The sequence below is a fragment of the Meleagris gallopavo genome, chromosome 24 (assembly GCF_000146605.3).
Source record: "Meleagris gallopavo isolate NT-WF06-2002-E0010 breed Aviagen turkey brand Nicholas breeding stock chromosome 24, Turkey_5.1, whole genome shotgun sequence".
Classification (NCBI taxonomy): Eukaryota; Metazoa; Chordata; class Aves; order Galliformes; family Phasianidae; genus Meleagris; species Meleagris gallopavo.
Window position 1 is genome coordinate 2,239,195 of NC_015034.2, and position 18,019 is coordinate 2,257,213.

The following is an 18,019-nucleotide window of genomic DNA, read 5'->3' on the forward strand; positions in this document are numbered from 1 at the left end:
GCAGGGGGGAGGCCGTGCCCGGGGACGCCGCCGCCGCCGCCTCTGCTGTGGAGACCGAAACTGCGAGCGGGAAGGACCCGATGGTTCGTGGGGTACTTAGCGGGGCGGGAGGCTGAGGGCTTTGACGGCGATAACCGGCGCTGTGCCGCCCGCAGGAGGCCGCCCCCGACGGCCCCGAGGCCATGGACACACAGGCGGGGTCGGTGGATGAGGAGAACGGGAGGCAGCTGGGAGAGATCGAACTGCAGTGCGGCATCTGCACCAAGTGGTTCACGGCAGACACCTTCGGCATCGACACCACGTATGTGTGCGGCGTGGGGCTTGGGTGGCCCTCAGGTGCCCCACTGGTGGCCTGCTGTGTGGCTTTTGGGTGTTGATGGCCCTCAGGTGCCCCGTTGGTGGTCCTCTGGTGGCCCTTGGATGCCCTATGGTGGCCCCTTGTGTGGCCCTGGGATGTTGATGGCCCTCAGATGCCCCATTGGTGGCCCTTGGCTGCCCCTCAGGAGGCCTTTGGGTGCCCTTGTGTGGCCCTTGGATGATGATGGCTCTTGGGTGCCCCATTGGTAGCCCATTGTGTGGTCCTTGGATGTTGATGGCCTTCAGGTGCCCCATTGGTGGCTCCTTGGTTGGCCTTTGGATGTTGGTGATGCTCACGTGCCTCATTGGTGGCCTTTGGATGGTCCTCAGGTGGCCCTTGGGTGCCCTACGGCCCCTTGGATGGTCCTTGGATGTTGGTGATCCTCAGATGCCCCATTGGTGGCCTTTGGGTGGCCCTCAGGTGCCCCACTGATGGCTCCTTGGGTGGCCTTTGGATGTTAATGGCCCTCGAGTCGCCCATTAGTGGCCTTCAGGTGGCCCTTGGATGCCCTACAGTGGCCCTCTGGTTTGGCATTGGCAGCCCCCACTCTGTTCTTTCAGAAACGAACCTCCTCCCTGCATACCACATGAAGAGGTTTCAGTTGGTGCTGCCCTTTCCCCTCTCCTGTCAGAGCTCACGGGTTGCTCGAGGCAGCCGACATCCACGCAGACACTAAAACCCCATGAAGACAAAAGTTTTAATGTTGTTAATGCGCTCTTTGTGCTTCTGTGCAGCACTCATTGGAGCACTGCGTGTGCTGCTCAGTGAAATTCAGTTGTTGGGCAAAGGGGTGGGGGAGGAAAGAAGTTTACTGTTTTCCAGCGATAAACTTTATCTGATGCAATTATCACTGACCCAAGAAAGTGTTATTTATATAGAGAGGGAGCATTCCTTTCTTACCTGAGGCAGCACATAAGGCATGCAGTAGAACTTACAAGCTGATCTGCTCTTTTCCAGATCTTGTTTGCCTTTCATGACCAACTACAGTTTCCATTGCAACGTTTGCCACCACAGTGGGAACACGTATTTCTTAAGAAAACAAGCAAGTAAGTGTAAGAGCTCACTCATGGAAGCCTTGCACAGGGTAATGTTCTGCTGAAGCTTGCAGAAATGACCAAAAGTTAGCAGCAGGCATGGGCAGCTTTGTCTGAAACATTGCTGCTTTGCTGCTGACTTCATAAGGTATGGAAACGCTGTGTGTGGTGTGGGCTGATGGGACAAGGCTGGGCTTGGTGCTGTGCTTTCAGTGATTGCTGTGCTTGTGTTTGTGTGCTGATCTTCTCCGTGGAATGTAACTCGAGCTTTGGCCCTATCTTTGTTTTGAAGATCTCAAGGAAATGTGCCTTAGTGCTCTGGCCAACTTAACGTGGCAGTCAAGGACACAAGATGAGCATCCAAAAACCATGTTCTCCAAAGATAAGGTACTTCTGTCATAACAGTCATCGTGTGTTCAAGTCAGCTGTGCTTTCACTGAAGAGCAGTTTCAGCCAAATGTTGGCTTTCAGACTCACTGTTTAAGACTGGATTTGGTTTTTTTAAACAGGATATCATCCCATTCATTGATAAATACTGGGAGTGTATGACCACGAGACAGAGACCAGGGAAGATGACTTGGCCTAATAATATTGTCAAAACTATGGTACGTAGTTGGGGTTCATGGAGGGTTTTCTGTGAGTGAGAACTGCTGTCTGACACTCGAGGAGAGCAAAATGGGGAAGATTTGTTAACAAATTTGGTATGATCTTATTCTGTTCTCTGTTTCAGTGTAAAGAAAGAGATGTGTTCTTAGTGAAGGAGCACCCAGACCCAGGGAGTAAGGATCCTGAAGAAGACTACCCAAAGTTTGGACTTCTGGACCAAGTGTGTGATGGCAGATGGAAGGAGAGCATCCTGACTGGGGGGGGAGAGGAGGAGAGGGAGGCTGGTTTTGCTGGTATCTTTATGCTCAGTGAAATAAGCATAGAGCATCCGAGATGAGTCTATAAGCCAGTGTTGTGCCAAGTGGTGTGCTGGAGGGCTGCAGCATGTGGAAGTGCTGTTTGGGCTTTGTGGGAAGTTTGTCTGAATCTCTGCATCTGCTAAGTTTTGTTTCTTTCCTTTTTCAGGATCTTGCCAATATTGGTCCTGCGTATGATAACCAGAAGCAGAACAATGCTGTATCCACAAGTGGAAATTTAAATGGCAAGTTCTTTAACGAGACTTTTTATGGTTTTTTTCCTCAGTGTTTGGGGCAGAGCTGCACTTCCCCAGTCCTGCAGATGTGCAGCTCTGTCAGTGGGTGTGCAGCAGTCAAACCCACTGTGAACTGAGGTTCTGTGTCGTACTTTCCAAACACACCCAGCCAGTCTCACTGTCCCTTTGCTTCTCTCCTCACTCTGAGACTTGCAAGGAGCCAGGGGAAGTATTTGTGATACATTTCCTTAAGCTCCCTGCTTGCATTTTGCTGCTGTTCCATTTTTATGGAATGACAGCTGTGCTAAGAGCTTTGCCTCACTCATTAAGGTTAATCTTAGTCATCGTGCTGTATAGGAAACTTAAGAGCTGATGAGGTCTCTTTGTGCACAAGGCTGTGCCATTCAGATTGAAGCCTACTGTTCAGTAGCTAGCAGGAGGTGGCTGGGGCTTTTAACAATAGGGTTTAAGCTGCACTGTGTCCATTTCATGCACTGCTTGTTGTTTTCTTTAATTACTGGAAGTTTGTCACGTGGTGCCACTTCTGTTCTTACAGATGGAGCCTCTCTGGGAGGTGAATATTTACCTTTCAGCTTCTAAAACTTAAGTACTGCTGTGTTTTTGGAAAGCTTTTGTGCTCAATTGTCTTAAAAGCTAAACTGAATTAAAGATCAGAGGCGTGTCCTGGTGTGACTGTGAGAATAATGCAAACCAACCATTTCACTTCCTAACGTTTAACAGTTAGAAGCTTTTAGTGCATCATATTCTGCCCCACTCGACTGGCTTAAGGTTTTGTTTTCAGTTATGTTGATCTTTTACTCTGTAAGATTTGACCTGATATCTTTGTATCCAGGCATTACAATTTTAAAATGATGAGGACTGTAAGCTGGTGTGATATTTGGATTGCTTGCATAAAGAAGTGATGAGAAACTGGAAAGCCTGAATAATTTTTTGCTGAAGTCCATAAAGTACAGCTCAGATTGTGTCACGTGTGTGCAGAATATGGCATCCCTTCGAGGTCTGAATCCCTCACAGCACAGGGGTGGTGCTGATAATACAAAAGCTTGCTGTAGTTACAGCACATTGCGTGGTTCTTAAAGGTGTTTGTCTGCAGTACACACACAAATCCCACAGTTCTCCTTGTAAATCAAGAGATTTTTTTATTGAATAGTGTCATGAGAAAATGCACATGCCATTTCACACATGAAAACATCAATACCTGTGTTAGCTTGATGAGATTTGACACACAGCTTGTCCTGTACATCAGCTGCTGCAGTATGAAGTGACACAGTACCAATTTGGACCATACTGAAGAGAAACACCTGCATTGCTTTTCTGTTTTATACGACTTAGGTGCATTTCATTTTAGATTGAAACAGAACATCAGTGTCAGTGTTTCTGCAGCACAGCATGTCACTGGGATGACACCTTTGCTTCAAATCAGGTGGTGTCGTGCTGTGGAGTGGGTTTTCTGCTGCTTTTGCAGAAATAATCCGAGCTGTGTGACTGGAATCTCCATGAAAGCAAATAACAGAGCTGATGGTGGGGGGTGTTGCTGTGCTCATCCTCCTTTTTCAGTCTCATAACCGTGTAGGAGAACATACGTGACCCAATGGGCTGATGGAAACGTGGCTTTTTCTGTCCTTTCTGTTTGTGGAGATTCCATGCTCGCAGGCTCTCCCTAATCAGCAGCTGCCTAACGAGCTGTTGTTTCTCTTGGAAGGAGGAATTGCTGCAGGAGGCAGCGGGAAAGGGAGGGGAGCGAAACGCAAACAGCAGGACGGATCGACCACTGGAACAGCCAAGAAAACCCGAAGGTGAGGAGGGATGGAGCAGCACAGTGACTCAGTCGGGTTGTGAATAAACTGTAGCCACGGTGAGATGCCAACCTGTAGCTTTTGTGTTTCACAGCGACCCGTTGTTTTCTGCGCAGCGCTTACCACCCCACGGCTACCCCTTGGAGCACCCCTTCAACAAGGACGGCTATCGCTACATCTTGGCTGAGCCAGACCCCCACGCACCTGACCCAGAGAAGCTGGAGCTGGACTGCTGGGCAGGAAAACCAATTCCTGGGGATCTCTACAGAGCCTGCCTGTATGAACGGGTCCTCTTGGCACTGCATGACCGAGGTATGGGGTTTGCTGATCGTGGTGCAGGTTGTGCTGCCAGCTCTTCCTGGCAGCAGGAGACTCCTGTAACCCCACGTTACCACTTATTGAGCTTGCAAACATTGGCTTAAGAGGTGAAAATGTGAAACCCGCTTCTTTACATTCACTTCCTTCTGGTATCGTTGCCTGTTAGGAGTCACAAATGAGCTGTGCTGTGTATCCTCTTCCCTCGTGCAGCTCCTCAGCTGAAGATCTCAGATGACAGGCTGACTGTTGTTGGGGAGAAGGGATATTCCATGGTCCGAGCCTCGCATGGAGTCAGGAAGGGAGCGTGGTACTTTGAGATCTCCATGGATGAGATGCCCCCAGACACAGCTGCCAGATTAGGCTGGTCACAGCCACTGGGTAAATAACTTCACCAAACATTTTTAGCAGGCCTTGGGTTCTAACTAGTTGGTTTTTTTTTTTTTTTCTTCAACAGTTTAAACCTAAACTATTTAGTGATGTCTGTCTTGCCCCTTGCCTGGGATAAACTCCTTTCATTGGTTCTCTAAACTTCAGTACTGGCAGGTCCTTTATGCTGTTGTGTGCTTGGCACTGCTTAACACTTTTGTGCTAATGACAGCTGTATTTAATAACTGAGTGTAACTGTTAGCTCAACTCCTGAAGGGACACCTTTTGGGGTCTTCTATGCTTTGTGTGTTCATGAGGAAACACCGGTTTCTGCAGGGAACCTCCAGGCACCTCTGGGATATGACAAATTCAGTTACTCCTGGCGCAGCAAAAAGGGAACAAAGTTTCACCAGTCCATAGGGAAGCATTATTCGTCTGGCTACGGACAGGGGGACGTTCTGGGCTTTTACATCAGTCTTCCAGAAGATACTGAGACTGCCAAGTCGCTGCCTGACACTTACAAAGATAAGGTGAATCACTTTGGGGCACCGTTACCCATCAGGCACGCCTTTCCCAGGGCAGGACCCCTGCAGGTTTGCCATTCTGTGACATATCACTATTTCTGAAGCAATCATTTCTTGATATTTCAGGCTTTGATCAAATTTAAAAGCTATTTGTACTTTGAAGAGAAGGACTTTGTGGACAAAGCAGAGAAGAGCCTGAAGCAAGCGCCGGGAAGCCAGGTGAGCTGAGCACTGCTCAGTGGGGTGGGAAGATGAAGAGCTCAGTAACGGGTGGAGAGCCTGATGAGACTGCTTTCTCTTTCTCTTTATTAATTGATTCCATGTTGCCCTTGTTGGTAAGCTGCCTTTTGACATTGCCTTGTGAATCACGAGCAATGTGATGAAGGAACCAACTAAAAAAACTTCTCATTTTACTTTTCAGATCATATTCTTCAAGAACGGTGCCAGCCAAGGAGTCGCTTTTAAAGACATTTTTGAAGGAGTTTATTTTCCTGCTATTTCTTTGTACAAAGGCTGCACGGTAACAACATACTTTCAGAGATAATGCCCAAGTCCAGCCATAGTTCTGGTAATGCAGAGTGTGTGCATGCTGGGAACAGGCCAAGCAAGCCCAGTTAAGTGAGCAGAGAGGAGAGGCAGAGCTATTGTGGTGGAGCCAGTCCAGAACAATGCATTTGTTCACCTGTGTAATTTAACTTCATCAAGCTCCTAATTAATACTGTCCTTTAATGCAGAGATGTATATTTACAGGTATTTGTGCAGGGTGCAGTTATGCTCAGGAGTGTAAGAGGGTCTGGGCTGAAGAATGGGGGGGAAAAAAAAAAAAGCAAAATTGTCCAGCTTTGTACTGACAAATGTTCTCTGTAGGTTTCTATCAACTTTGGGCCATATTTCAAGTATCCCCCCAGAGATATCACGTACCGCCCCGTAAGTAACAGCACACATCTCCCCTCACAGCACAGTACTTAAACAGAAGGGGACTGGCAATTTGCTACTGGGAGGGGAGATTTACAGCAGGGCTGCATCTATCATCATCAGTTCTTGTACTCACAGCTTGATTGTGCAGCCAAAAGGAATGTATTTAAAAATCTTGCAGAGGCAATAGCTTTAAAAAAGCAGAACAATGATGAGAAAAAACTTTTTTCCTTCCTGCCTGTACTAACTTGTTGGTTAGACCTGGCTTTCTGTTTAAGGAAACGTATTTTTGTCTCCATGTTTTTTGCTTTTTTTGGAGGGACACAAACCTTGAATGGACACAGCCCAGCAGGGCTGCTCCCCCTTTGAGGTCTGTGTGCTGTGCACTGAGCTCACTGCCTGCCTTCTGCTCCCTTTGTAGATGAGTGACATGGGCTGGGGAGCTGTTGTGGAACACACGCTGGCAGACGTCCTGTATCACGTCGAGACAGAAGTGGATGGAAGAAGAAGCCCTCCCTGGGAGCCTTGAAGAAGCACAATAAGGCAACAACACAGTGACTCAAATCAGGTGGATTTTATTCTGGAGGAACGTGCATCACTCAGAACAATCCGTCAACGAACAAACACCATGAAGCCAATGCAGCTCTTGGCAGCAGGTGCAGCGTACGTGTGGTCCTTGCTGAAGATTGATGCACTGCCACTGTGCTGAGTCCAAGTAAATGCTGTTCTAATGTGTATTGTGCTATTTGTGAGCATCTCTTGGAGTCTTCAGTAACTCACAGTGTAGCTAGCTGAAGAAGCAATGATTGTGTTGAGATAACTTCCCATCTGACATTCAGGGCTCATAACAGTCATCGTTCAGTGGGACCAGGTGTGTGGTTGGACCCACCTGCTGTATCCATACCTGCAGAAGCAACTCTGACACTTCTGCTTAGCTGTGCTTGGCTAAATGTGAACAGTTTCCATCCAGAAGGATTGTGTTGTAACAAGACTACTGCATGTAAGACTGAAATTTGGGCTTCTGCCCAAACTGTATTTTTTTGTTTTTTGGTTTTTTTTTACATAAACTGGCAGCCAGTTTAAACATAAACTCTTCTTTTAAACTTTCACATTGTTTTTGTCTTGTGATTTTTGTTTTAAGTATCGTAGTTCCCCTTCATAACCTGCAGACTTAAAGCACCTACTTTAAAGCTGAAGCTATCTGTGTCTACGAAAGCCATGACAAGTTTCCCAGGGACTCCTGCTAATGATAATCATTGCAGAACTTTGAATAAATAATCTTCCTGTACAGGCATGCAAAATTACATCAAATAACTTAGAGCTGCTTCACTAGGGGAAAGGAGGGGAATGCGTTTGAGGTTAAGTCTTGTGTTCTGCAGCACTGGCTGGCCCTGCCTTCTGAATGAGGCTCCTGGGACTCTTCCCTAATAACTAATTAGCCAAGGCCTTTTTACTGTAGACTAATAAAGCTTCAAGTAATTAGCTGGGAGGTCCCAGCAACATGCCCCTTCAGGTATGGCATTTGCTTGCACACACAGAAGCTGCTGGCACTGCCTTCTGAATCAGGCTCCTGGCTAATTAGTTAAGCTTTATTAGTACAGCCTACTATTAAAGGCCCTTCTTGTTAGCACAGGCCGGAATTGAGTTGTATCTGACTTACCTAAGGACAAGATCCCTACTGTTAGCCCTGAACAAAGCACTCAGTAGCAGTCTTTGCACTCAGCAGCCCGCACCATGCGCTGCCGGAGGTGCTTGGCAAAGTCCACCTGGGTCTGGGACAGGACTTGATTGATGATGGTCTTTGGCAGCCAGCCCTGCAGAGGAACAAGCAGCCCATCAGTGCATCTGCCTCAAGCACAACTCCTGCCTTTGCTTTGAAGTAGTTCAGTGCAGGACTTACCTTCAGGTCAATGCTAAGAAGCCACGTTAACTTGGTCTGCGAGGGGCTGCCAGCCAGCGGGCGCAGCACCATGCATGTGGGGCCGTTCTCAGCTCTGTTGTGAGGACAGGAGTGCACAGTTAGACAGCAAGAGCTGACCCACACCCTCCAACACTGCTGGAGCCCTTTGAGCTCCTTCCCAACTTTTCCCAAAACGCAAACTGACCGCTTTTAAAAAGTCGTTACAACTCTGAGCCCTCACTGAAAGCCAAGGTGTGAATTTGGAGTTCATTAAAAACCCCAGGTGGTAATTAATTACCTGATAAATCCCGGCTGCTCGGGCATGGCTCCGTGCTTGGTGGACATCCCTGCCAGCACGCAGGTGGAGCCGCGGCGCCGGGAGCACCTCACACTCACAAAGTCCCGCGGTCCGACGATGTTCCCAGGTACAGCAGCTGCTGTCTCGTGGGTTATCAGGGTGTCCTTCCCAACCTTCTGGAGGATCTGAGCAGTTCAAACAACGACATGAAGGATTTAGTGCAAAAAAAAAAATCAGCTGGCTGGCTGCAAGCAAAGATTCCCCGCGTGTGTGATCGTGGCTGTAAGTCTGACATCTCCAAAGGAACAGGTGGGAAAATCCCTGTGGCTGCAGCAATGCACACAGCCATTCTTTGGCTGTTGTAACAGCACACAGAGCGGTGTGAATGTGTATCAAACAGCATGGCAGGGCAAGCAGGATTCTGCTGTCCCCACCAGCACCCCGTGCCTCCTACCTTCACCTCTTTGACGCTGGGATTCCAGTCGCCCATCTGCTCCATGTTGTCCACCAGCTCACTGTACACAGCATCCAGGGGCTGATCCACCACCACCTCCAGACGGAACACCTTGCCCACGTCCGGCAGCACTTTGCTCAGCACTTTGTCTCCGTTGTCCTGACAGGGAAAGGCAGATCAGCACCGCAGATACTCACAGGAAAGCCACAGCATCACTGCGCGGCCACAGGAGGGCTCACCACCACCGTCTCCGTCTTCCAGCCTTCCTGATCCCCGAGGATGCTGAGTGATTTCTGGAGGGCTTCCTCTCCTTGTTTGATGTAGGACATCTCCATCTCGCTGAAGGGCTTCTCCTCCAGCCTGGAGCCTGAGAGAGAGAGCAGGAATAAGAACGCTACCACATCACAATACCAGCCAGCTCTACCTCTATCAAACAAACCTCTCCTTGCCCCACGACTCGGGTGGGAGCTCAGTTCCCACCACCCACTGCATTTCCATTAGCAAAGCTCACGGCACCACGAGCAGATTTCCTCCCAAGCACTGACCTGGAGGAGGCAGATCCTGTGAAAGCAGCACTTACTGAGCAGAGAGCTTCGCCTGCGGACCTGGCTGATCCACGTGCTGGGCCCCGCGCTGCGGCACGACAGCTTGCTGAGCTCCTGGCTGATGGCCACTGCAGCTTGTCTGCGCAGCCCTGAGAGCAGAGAGCACATCACAACACAGCTGTGTGGTGTCAGGTTGGAAAAGTCTCCCTTGTCTGCTTGTACCCAGCCCCTCTGTTGAAGTCCCTATGAGAGAAGCTTCCTCCCATTGCGATACTGGAGGATGGAAGCAGATCCAAGTAGCACATGGAGAGCATGCAACAGCCTGAGAGCAGCTGAAGAGTGACTGCCCGCTCCAGAGCTGCAGCCCCACTGGAAACATCATACAGCCTCCATCCCCCAGTCCAGAAATAGAGCAGAAAGGAGTTGTGCAGACAGCAAAATGCGTGGCATGGGGCTCTCACCAGTCACGTTGCGCAGGTGTTGGTAGGAGATGGCAGCACACAGCTTGAAGGTGGCAGGCAGCATCTCTGCAGCGCAGGGGAGCTCAGTTCTGGTGACTGCTGCAAATACTGCTGTGCCTCAGCCCCAAGGCTCAGCCTTAAATCCACCAGCTGAAGGATGCTGGCTTGTCAGCACCGAGATAAGGGCCATCACTTACGGCAGTGCCCCACGGGCCAAGGGCAGCCCCATCTCCCCGTGCATCTGCTGGGGGCTGTGGGTCACTGTGGGTGTCAGCAGCAGAGCATGCGCACATCCTTATGCAGCTGCTGCTGCCCAGATACGTGGGGCAAACTCTGCTGTCCCCCTGTGCTGCTGCACGGCACGTGGGGAATTGCACGTGGATGCTCTGTGCACGTTATGAGGCTGAGAGAATTTTGTAGCCAGCTTGCGTGGAGCTGCAGCTGAGGGCTGTGCATGCAGAGCAGGGCTGCAAGGTGCATAGGGAGGCTGTGGGGTGGGGGTCCCAGCCACGATCTGCTGCACTGAGGGGGCAGCCCCACATCTCCCTGGGGGTGGAGCAACAGCAGCGATAACGTTCAAGGCTGAAATGACATCTGTGGAATGAGTTACAGCCCCAGCGCTGAGCGCTCCCCAAAAGCTGTGAATCACAGCTGCTTCCTTTGACGTCAGCTCCTGCACTCTGCTGCGGGGATGCTGACCTTGCTCCTCTTTGCTGTCGCAACAGTTTGGTGAGGGGGGAAGTCACCCACTCACTGTGGTGCTGAGGGCACACGGGGAACTGCAGCACAGCCCTGTGGTGCTCAGCCCTACCTGTGCCTGGGAATGGCTGCACTGCTCCTGCCCACACCCCCCAGGATGGATCTGGATGGATCCTCTCCAATCAGACTGAGCACAGCACAGCACATCTCACCTGCAATGGGACAGGGTATGGAGGGGCCACGGGAAGGCAGCGGCTGAGCATCTCCTTCCCAGATTGCTGCCCTGGCAATGCAGCAGCAAGGCACAGCTCTTCCCAGCTCAGCGATTTCCAGCTCTGCACTGCTGTTATCCTAATGGAGCAGCAGCCCCGAACACATGGCCTCGGAGCAAGGACATGCACTTGTTTTTGAGAGGAACTGAACTGCTCCCTGACAGAGCCACCCCTTCAGCTCCAGAGTGCCCCTATTCCAGGGACACAGCAAAACTTCGGGAGACCTGAAAAACTGAGATGCCCCTGAATGCTCAATGACTCCACGGTGTCACATCAGCACCTCCTCAGGTGTCCCACACCACCACCATGCCCAGGGGCTGCAAGGGGAGGTCCCAGCCCCATTCCAGCCCCCTCAGCCTCACTGTACACCCCTTACTCATCCAGGGACCTCACATCCCTTTTGACGTTCAGCATCTCAATGCACTGCCTGCACCTCACACATTGCCCACACAACGCCCTGAGCCCTTTTCTACACCCATTCCATATCTCAGTACCCAGGAGAGGCTCCAGCAGGGGAGGGCTGAAGCTGGGGCCCTGGGGTGCCCCCCCACGGTCCCAAGGCTGCTTTGATGCTATTTGGAGAGCAGAGATAAACCCACAGCCCCCCCCCCCTGCAGGGAGCAGGTGATAAGATAACATGGGCACTGCCCAGGCTGAAAGGCAGCAGCGCTGCAGAAACAGACACCAGTGGGAGCCCAACAACATCAGAGAGCAGAGGACATGTGGCAACAAAAGGCCTCAAGCTCTCCTTTTTCCTGCCTTGCCTCCAAGTGCTGGAGTCTGCAGCACCCAGTTCAGCTCAACCCTCTCAGCTCCTACCTGCCTGAGCCACATAGGTGGTCCTCCTTCAAATCTGGAGGTGCTGCAGGAGGATGAGGGGTGCTGCTGGGCAGCACGGACAGCCAGGTGAGGCAGCTCTGCTGTTCGTGAGCAACCCAGCTAATTAGTGGGCACAGCAATAGGCAAACAGCTGCACCTGGGTGAACAGGGGAGGAGGCACAGCACCTGAGCTGTCCCATGGGGACCTCACTGTGTCCTGGAGAGTCCCGCTGTGCTCAGCACCACACAGAGCAACACCCCAAACACAGGCAAAGCTGTTGCTGCTGAGATCAGGGATTTATTTACAGGTGAAGGGAAGCTCTCACTCAGCTCCACGCGAGGAGCCAGAAGACACAAACCAAAAAGAACAGAGGTGTTCATCTCTGAACAGAAACTGCCACACTCCCCGGAGCGTCCGGTTACCTCCGAGGGCGCCCTGATGTCATCTCTCCTCCTTTTCCTCAAGGAGGAACAGAAACCACGATTTCAGTGGCTGCACCACGCAGCACAGTGCTGAGTTCCGTGGGCAGCATCCCCATCCCATCAGTACTCATCCAACGTGTCAGCCCTGGGCACCACCAGGCCACGTTCCTTCAGCGCCTGCACCTTCAGCTTCTCTGATTCCTGCTTGGCCTGCAGCTCCACTCGCTGCTCCTCCAGGATCTCCTCGATGGATACTTGCTGCAGCAGCGTGTCGCTCTCCTTTTCCAGGTCCTGCAAGCAAGGAGCTATGTTAGCAGAGCTGCAGGGTGTGGGGCTGCAGGGCATGGGGTTCACTCACGATTTCCCCCAGCAGCACCACGTTCTCTCCTCTCACAACAAAGATCCCTCGAGGGATGTCTCCATACTTCTTGCCCACGTGAATGCGCTCCACGGTTTGATGCAGCACCAGATTTGCTGTAGCAATAAAAAAGAAAAAAAAACATCTTATTTTTAACTGCTTTTTCACCAAACTGAGCATCTCACCTAAATCAAACCATAGCTCAAAGCATGGGGAGCAGCTCCTGGACTGCATCAGCGCACATCCCACATGCTGAGCAACCCCCGAACCCCACAATCCCCAAACCCTGCAGCCTTTCCAGCCCCTACGGGACCCCAAAACAGCCACGACCCAGAGCTGATGAGGGCATCCCCGGTGCTGGGGGGCGTGGGGCAAGGATTGAGGGGCTCAGCCATAGACGCAAGTGCTGTCCCCATGCACTGAGGGGGGAGGATGCGCTCAGACGGTGCCGCCCCGGGGTGAGATCATAACATGGGATGGGGGAGGATCATAAATTGTGCTCCTATCGCTGCGCACGGCCACGTGGGTTCCATCAGAGCTCCGCTCCGATGCCGTTCCCGGTGCTGCTCCCCCTCCTTCCCCCCCAACGTACCGAACTGATCGATGCTGCGCAGGAATCCGATCAGCGTCCGACCGTCCCGCAGCAGGACCAGGTGTTTCTCTGCGGGAAACGGGGAAGGGATCAACCCAGGGAACGAAGGGCAAAACCGCGCCCCGGACCCGGGGAACAAACCCGGCGCGCCCGGACCGGGAACCCGCGTCCGGGGCGCGGTTTTGCCCTTCGTTCCCTGCTGTACCAACGGAACCGCGGTCGCACTCACTGTCGATGTCCTGGATGAGGCTGGCCGTACCCGGCATGTAGTTCATGGTGGCGGAAGCGCCGCCGCGCACCGCGGAACCGCCCCGGAACCGCCCCGCACCGGGCGGATAAAGGCGGCGCTGAAAAGTGCTCTGCCCCTTTAAAAACAGCGCCGGTCGTGCGCGCAGAACGGCCTCCTATTGGTTGAACCGCGGGGTCCTCCTATCCTATTGGTCGCTTCTGGGGGGCCTTTCATCCATTCGTCGCGCTGCGGGGTTGGCTCAGCCGTGCCGGGCGGCAGACATGGAGCCCCGCGGCCGTACCGCGCCCTGGGGCCCGGCGGGCGGGCAGGTAAGGACGGGTGGAGCCGAGCACGGCCCGTTATACCGCTGCTCGGGGACTGAGCGCACCGCGTAACGGCGTTTTCCCTACAGGAGCCGCCAGGTCCCGGCTATTGGAACCCCGCGCAGCCCCGAGCGTTCGGCTTCGGGCGTTTTCCCGGCGGAGCGGACTCGCAGGGGCGGCAGGTCGGTATGCGGGGCGGGGGTTGCGGGTCCAGTTCCACCTCCCTCCCGTTGTGCTCCGTCCGAACCGAGCTGTGCGTTGTTTCCATGCCGTGGGATGCGCACCGAAGGCTGCTGTGCCATAAAACCCCGAAGTTGCGATGCAGTCTCCTTTCATACAAACGTTTTAAAGCCCCGATTTCATGCGGTGGCTGCAGCTCGGCGGTCGAATCCCAGCAGCTCGGGTTTGGGGATTGGAAAATCTCACCTCCTTGCGTCGTTTGTAGATTGGAAAAGGAAATGAACTTTCCTGGGGTGTTTCTCCCCCCATCAGCCACAGTCAGGGACTGAAAGAACCCAACTAACGTGCATCCCAACACATTTCCACTCTGTTTTCTCCCTTTTCTCCTTCCCAGGGCATGGATTCTCACTACACCAACGGATCCTACACCACCCCGTACCCTCCGGCCGCTCCGCATTACACAGCACTGCCACAGACACGAACCTACAGCTGCTCGGGGCCGTCCTACAGCACTGACAGCACGGCCCCGTACCGTCCTCCTCCTCCTGCCCCTCCCTGGGGCTGTGGAACACAGGACTGCCCGGCAGAGGGCTGCTCACTGCGCAGGCAGCAGCCTGCTGGGTACTCCCCGCCCCAGGTGAGACACCATGAGGCACCACTGTGGAGCATTTGGGGTGTGCACGGCACAGCCAGAGCTCCTGAGCTGCCCCACAGAGGAAGAACCTGCACTGCACACCTCTGCCGGGTCCAAATGGTTTCTAAACCCAACCGGCTCGCTCTGCGTGCACTTGGAAAAACTTGGAATTGCCCCTTTCTGCAGGGAGCTCTGAGGTCGTGGGGGGTAGAACAGAAAGCAGACAGCAGTGCCAGTGCTGGGGCTCTTCCCAGAGCTGACTGGCACAGAGTAGTGGTGCTGGGAGTGACTTGGGATTAACGCCTGTCCCCCCTCTCCCCGCAGACCCCAGGGATGCCTGTTCCACAATATCCATATGGAGACCACAGCCCCGGGGCCAACCCACAGCCCAGGGCACAGGAAGAGGCTTGGGCTCCCCCCACCTACGGGGTGCAGCCACAGTATGCGTGGCCCACAGCTCCAGCACATGGGAACCCATTCCTCTCTGAATCACACCCGCCCTGGACTGGCAGTGGGGCTGCATCTCATCCTCCTGCGTGGGAATCAAAGGTACAGTGATGCTCTGGTGGCTCTGACACACAGGTTCTGGTTGCAACCAGAGCTCAGATCGTGCTGCCTTTCCCAGAACATGCATTCAGCTCCTCAGTGCTCCTTTCTACAAGCAGAGTTGGCTCCCAGGAGGCAGAAACAAAGCAGCAGTTCTAAGTACTGCCAGCAAAATCTCCTACTTATATATCAAAACTGTAATTCCAGAAAGCACTGGAGATAGCAGACCCTGAAGGGCAGGTCTTGAAGTGGGGCAGATCTCATCTAATGCCTCTGTAACATAGATTTTGTTTTTTCCCCCCTCTGATTGTAGGAATCTGCTTATGACAAACCTGAGCAAAGTGCAAACCAACACAGCTACTATTCTGACAGCAATCACCAGCACTCTGGGACAACGAATGACCACAAGCCACCCACTCTGCTCAATGCCAAGTCATCTCCATCCAACCCCAAGGTGCAGTACAGTGCACAGCCTCAAATGTACAACAGCACAACTCGGAGGCAGTTGGCTGGGAACCAAGAGGCAGGCTGCAAAGCTGGCAACCACACTTCAATTAATTCTGCAACCATCCAGCCAGAGATTCAGAGAATCCTACACGTCACAGAGCAGGCTGAACAGCTAGAACAAGAGGTGGATGAATTTGTAGGAAAAAAGACAGATAAATCCTACCGGCTGCTGGAGGAGATGCTGACCAAGCTGCTGTTAGAACTGGATTCCATTGAGACTGGTGGGCAGGACGGCGTTCGGCAGGCCAGGAAGGAAGCTGTCCACAGGATTCAGGCTATACTGGAAAAGCTGGAAAGGAAGGGATTGTAAAAGCATATCAGCCACAACACAGCCTGTTGTGGAGGTTCCAAAGAGTTTTTCCACATCTCAGCTCTTTCTGCTAAGCACTATTGACAATGAAAAAGCAATAAGTCCTGATTTGAAAGAAAAAAAATAAAATAAAATAAAACCCAAACCCACAGGAAAGCCCAGCCCCAACCAACAGCTTGGCAGTGGACCAATTAAGAGAAGATGAAAGCAGCAAACCGAGTTGTTTGTACTGGGATGTGAAGAAGCAGCACCACCTGAGGTGCTCAGCGCTGCGGGGCCCTCTGGGGGTCTGCATCCTTCACTCAGCACGAAGAAAATCACTGCACAAAGTTCCCCAAACCAGGCCCAATCCATGGTACCGCAGCACTTGTCACATTCGTCACCGTGCAGCCATAAATGAAGGCTCTTGGTTGTCCATCACTGCGTGTGCTTTCAGCTTCAGATCCCTTGCCACAAAAGCTGGTGCGTGTCATCCCAGGGTTCTTTTTGTTTCCAGTGCATTCCTGTGGCTCTGCTGATGTGCTGCAGACAGCAGCTGTTGTGAAGCTGTCCCGTGATGCTATGTGGATGTGGGAACACAGCCTGGAACTCTGAATTCTTCACCTGGAAAAAGAGAGGTGCAGGCAGAGCCGTGCAGCAGCGCAGCCCTGGACAATGGGAGGTGCAGAAATGCTTTTCAGGTCGCGTGGGTCAAATCCACTTTTTAATTGTTAACGCCTACTGTTAACCTTCTGGTTACAACATGTTAAGCGAATCATTGCTGTGTGTAATGAGATAATAAACCCTGATGGCTTTTAAATGTTATTTTGTAATTAAGTCTCTCAAAGTCTCTCTTTCTTTTTTTTTTTTTAAGGGGAAGTTGTGTGCAGATTGCTCAGCTTAGAGCCTGGCAGAGCCCAGCCAGGCTGCAGCAGCAGGTGGAGCTTAGGGGTGAGTGTGGCACACGAGCACACGAAGCCCTCGTTGGGTGCTGCTGGGGGGCTCTGGGTGCTGCAGCCCCACTCCAGGACTGCTGGCTGCGTTTTGGAAGGGATTTCCTCTTGGCTGCCACCCTCAGGGCTGTGGTGGAGCACATGCACGGATTGACCTTTGCAGCCCTTTGGATGTGTCTGAGATCACGTGCAGCAGTCGGCACACTGGGGATGGGAAGGAACTGGAATTACCAAGGAATTACCAAAGCCAATTTCTTCCTCCATTACCACACTTGTTTTCTATTGGACTGGCACAGCTGTTGATACCAAGCTTCTCATTCCTTTTGGGTAGGATCTCAACGAGGACTGGAATTTGCTCTTGCAAAAACTGGTGCGTGTGAGTCACACTGCAGCCAAGGGGAGCAGATGTGAGATGGCTGCAGTCGGCCCTGCAGCATCCCCTGTTGTCTGTCGTGTGAGCATCAGCCGGGCAGGTCCAAATGCCACACGGGGCTGACAGTGCTGCTGCTTCCAGGGCTGTGAAGGCAGAAGCCAGATTTGATCACTTTAGAATCTGAGGAGCTGAGTGAAACTATTTTCTTACATTTGTTTCATTTTCAGCAGCCAGGATCGCGTTGGGAACATCATCTCCTGCATCCTCATTGCTCCAACGCTCGCTGTCAGATAAAGAGGTCGGTGGGTTCTACCCGTGCAGGGAGACACGTGGAGCAGCCCCGGTTATCTTGGAGCGGTGACACCGCAATGCAGGCAGGCAGAGCAGAAGAGCTGCGCACAAACTGCCGCGTCGGCAGCGCTCCGTGGGTCGGGGCAAAGGTTTCCTTCTGCAGAGATGTGGTAGGAAGGGTGTCTGATACCTGATACGCGTTTGTAGAAAAGCTGGGCGTGTGTACACGGCACTGGGGGGTAGGGGGGGCTCTTTTGGTGCCAAACTCATCCAGGTAACGAATTCCTCTGCAATGGCTCCTCTTCCGGCGCTGAGCCCCCGCTGCGGGAAAGGTTGGCTGAGGGTGGGGAAGGGGGTGATGTTAAGCTGCTCGAAAAGCGCGACGGGCACGGCGGCGTCCCCG

At 52.5% G+C, this 18,019-nt stretch overlaps 5 protein-coding genes across 10 annotated transcripts in view; 3 read left to right on the forward strand and 2 right to left on the reverse strand.

The window, feature by feature from the left end:
- Positions 1-6: 6 nt before the first annotated feature.
- Positions 7-7,579, forward strand: ASH2L (ASH2 like, histone lysine methyltransferase complex subunit). Its single transcript, XM_010723114.2, has 15 exons — positions 7-83; positions 156-301; positions 1,316-1,404; positions 1,685-1,779; positions 1,902-1,997; positions 2,123-2,218; positions 2,464-2,539; positions 4,254-4,347; positions 4,442-4,659; positions 4,876-5,043; positions 5,368-5,561; positions 5,682-5,774; positions 5,977-6,075; positions 6,423-6,482; positions 6,892-7,579. The coding sequence occupies exons 1-15, from the start codon at positions 81-83 to the stop codon at positions 6,997-6,999; spliced, it is 1,635 nt and encodes a 544-aa protein (XP_010721416.1). The 5' UTR covers positions 7-80; the 3' UTR covers positions 7,000-7,579.
- Positions 7,030-11,691, reverse strand: STAR (steroidogenic acute regulatory protein). The gene is made up of 7 exons (XM_003212432.4): positions 10,129-11,691; positions 9,703-9,816; positions 9,362-9,489; positions 9,123-9,281; positions 8,669-8,853; positions 8,371-8,464; positions 7,030-8,284 (listed from the first exon to the last, which is right to left on the reverse strand). The coding sequence occupies exons 1-7, from the start codon at positions 10,190-10,192 to the stop codon at positions 8,171-8,173; spliced, it is 858 nt and encodes a 285-aa protein (XP_003212480.1). The 5' UTR covers positions 10,193-11,691; the 3' UTR covers positions 7,030-8,170.
- A 503-nt stretch (positions 11,692-12,194) lies between these two features.
- LSM1 (LSM1 homolog, mRNA degradation associated) lies at positions 12,195-13,678 on the reverse strand. The gene is made up of 4 exons (XM_003212458.4): positions 13,521-13,678; positions 13,292-13,360; positions 12,700-12,815; positions 12,195-12,632 (listed from the first exon to the last, which is right to left on the reverse strand). Exons 1-4 carry the CDS (start codon positions 13,564-13,566, stop codon positions 12,462-12,464), a joined length of 402 nt encoding a protein of 133 aa, XP_003212506.1. The 5' UTR covers positions 13,567-13,678; the 3' UTR covers positions 12,195-12,461.
- A 7-nt stretch (positions 13,679-13,685) lies between these two features.
- On the forward strand, positions 13,686-16,824 carry BAG4 (BAG cochaperone 4). Its single transcript, XM_003212433.4, has 5 exons — positions 13,686-13,849; positions 13,933-14,025; positions 14,418-14,660; positions 14,982-15,206; positions 15,517-16,824. The coding sequence occupies exons 1-5, from the start codon at positions 13,802-13,804 to the stop codon at positions 16,018-16,020; spliced, it is 1,113 nt and encodes a 370-aa protein (XP_003212481.1). The 5' UTR covers positions 13,686-13,801; the 3' UTR covers positions 16,021-16,824.
- Positions 16,825-17,274: 450 nt separating this feature from the next.
- The window catches only part of DDHD2 (DDHD domain containing 2), a 9,021-nt gene continuing 8,276 nt past the window's right edge, over positions 17,275-18,019 (forward strand). For 3 of the 6 annotated variants that reach the window (XM_031556748.1, XM_019622636.2, XM_019622634.2), the window contains exon 1: positions 17,278-17,786. In XM_031556748.1, the coding sequence (XP_031412608.1) occupies positions 17,782-17,786 (5 nt within the window). In that variant the 5' untranslated portion in view covers positions 17,278-17,781. Of the gene's footprint in view, positions 17,787-18,019 lie in introns of all 6 variants that reach the window. The other 3 variants (XM_019622635.2, XM_019622638.2, XM_010723116.3) reach the window with 3 other exon arrangements.

What these genes read in the sequence shown, in the direction of transcription:
- LSM1 (XM_003212458.4), bottom strand. Translation starts at nt 13,566, where the DNA reads ATGAACTACATGCCGGGTACGGCCAGCCTCATCCAGGACATCGACA. An exon ending in GCGCAGCATCGATCAGTTCG is followed by an intron (nt 12,816 to 13,291) that starts GTACGTTGGGGG and finishes TTATTGCTACAG; the next exon opens with CAAATCTGGTGCTGCATCAA. An exon ending in TGGTGCTGCTGGGGGAAATC is followed by an intron (nt 12,633 to 12,699) that starts GTGAGTGAACCC and finishes CCTTGCTTGCAG; the next exon opens with GACCTGGAAAAGGAGAGCGA.
- ASH2L (XM_010723114.2), top strand. An exon ending in ACCTTCGGCATCGACACCAC is followed by an intron (nt 302 to 1,315) that starts GTATGTGTGCGG and finishes GCTCTTTTCCAG; the next exon opens with ATCTTGTTTGCCTTTCATGA. An exon ending in ATAATATTGTCAAAACTATG is followed by an intron (nt 1,998 to 2,122) that starts GTACGTAGTTGG and finishes TCTCTGTTTCAG; the next exon opens with TGTAAAGAAAGAGATGTGTT.
- BAG4 (XM_003212433.4), top strand. Translation starts at nt 13,802, where the DNA reads ATGGAGCCCCGCGGCCGTACCGCGCCCTGGGGCCCGGCGGGCGGGCAG. An exon ending in CGGACTCGCAGGGGCGGCAG is followed by an intron (nt 14,026 to 14,417) that starts GTCGGTATGCGG and finishes TCTCCTTCCCAG; the next exon opens with GGCATGGATTCTCACTACAC. An exon ending in CTGGGTACTCCCCGCCCCAG is followed by an intron (nt 14,661 to 14,981) that starts GTGAGACACCAT and finishes CTCTCCCCGCAG; the next exon opens with ACCCCAGGGATGCCTGTTCC.
- STAR (XM_003212432.4), bottom strand. Translation starts at nt 10,192, where the DNA reads ATGCTGCCTGCCACCTTCAAGCTGTGTGCTGCCATCTCCTACCAACAC. An exon ending in ACACCTGCGCAACGTGACTG is followed by an intron (nt 9,817 to 10,128) that starts GTGAGAGCCCCA and finishes CTCTGCTCTCAG; the next exon opens with GGCTGCGCAGACAAGCTGCA. An exon ending in GGAAGACGGAGACGGTGGTG is followed by an intron (nt 9,282 to 9,361) that starts GTGAGCCCTCCT and finishes TTTCCCTGTCAG; the next exon opens with GACAACGGAGACAAAGTGCT.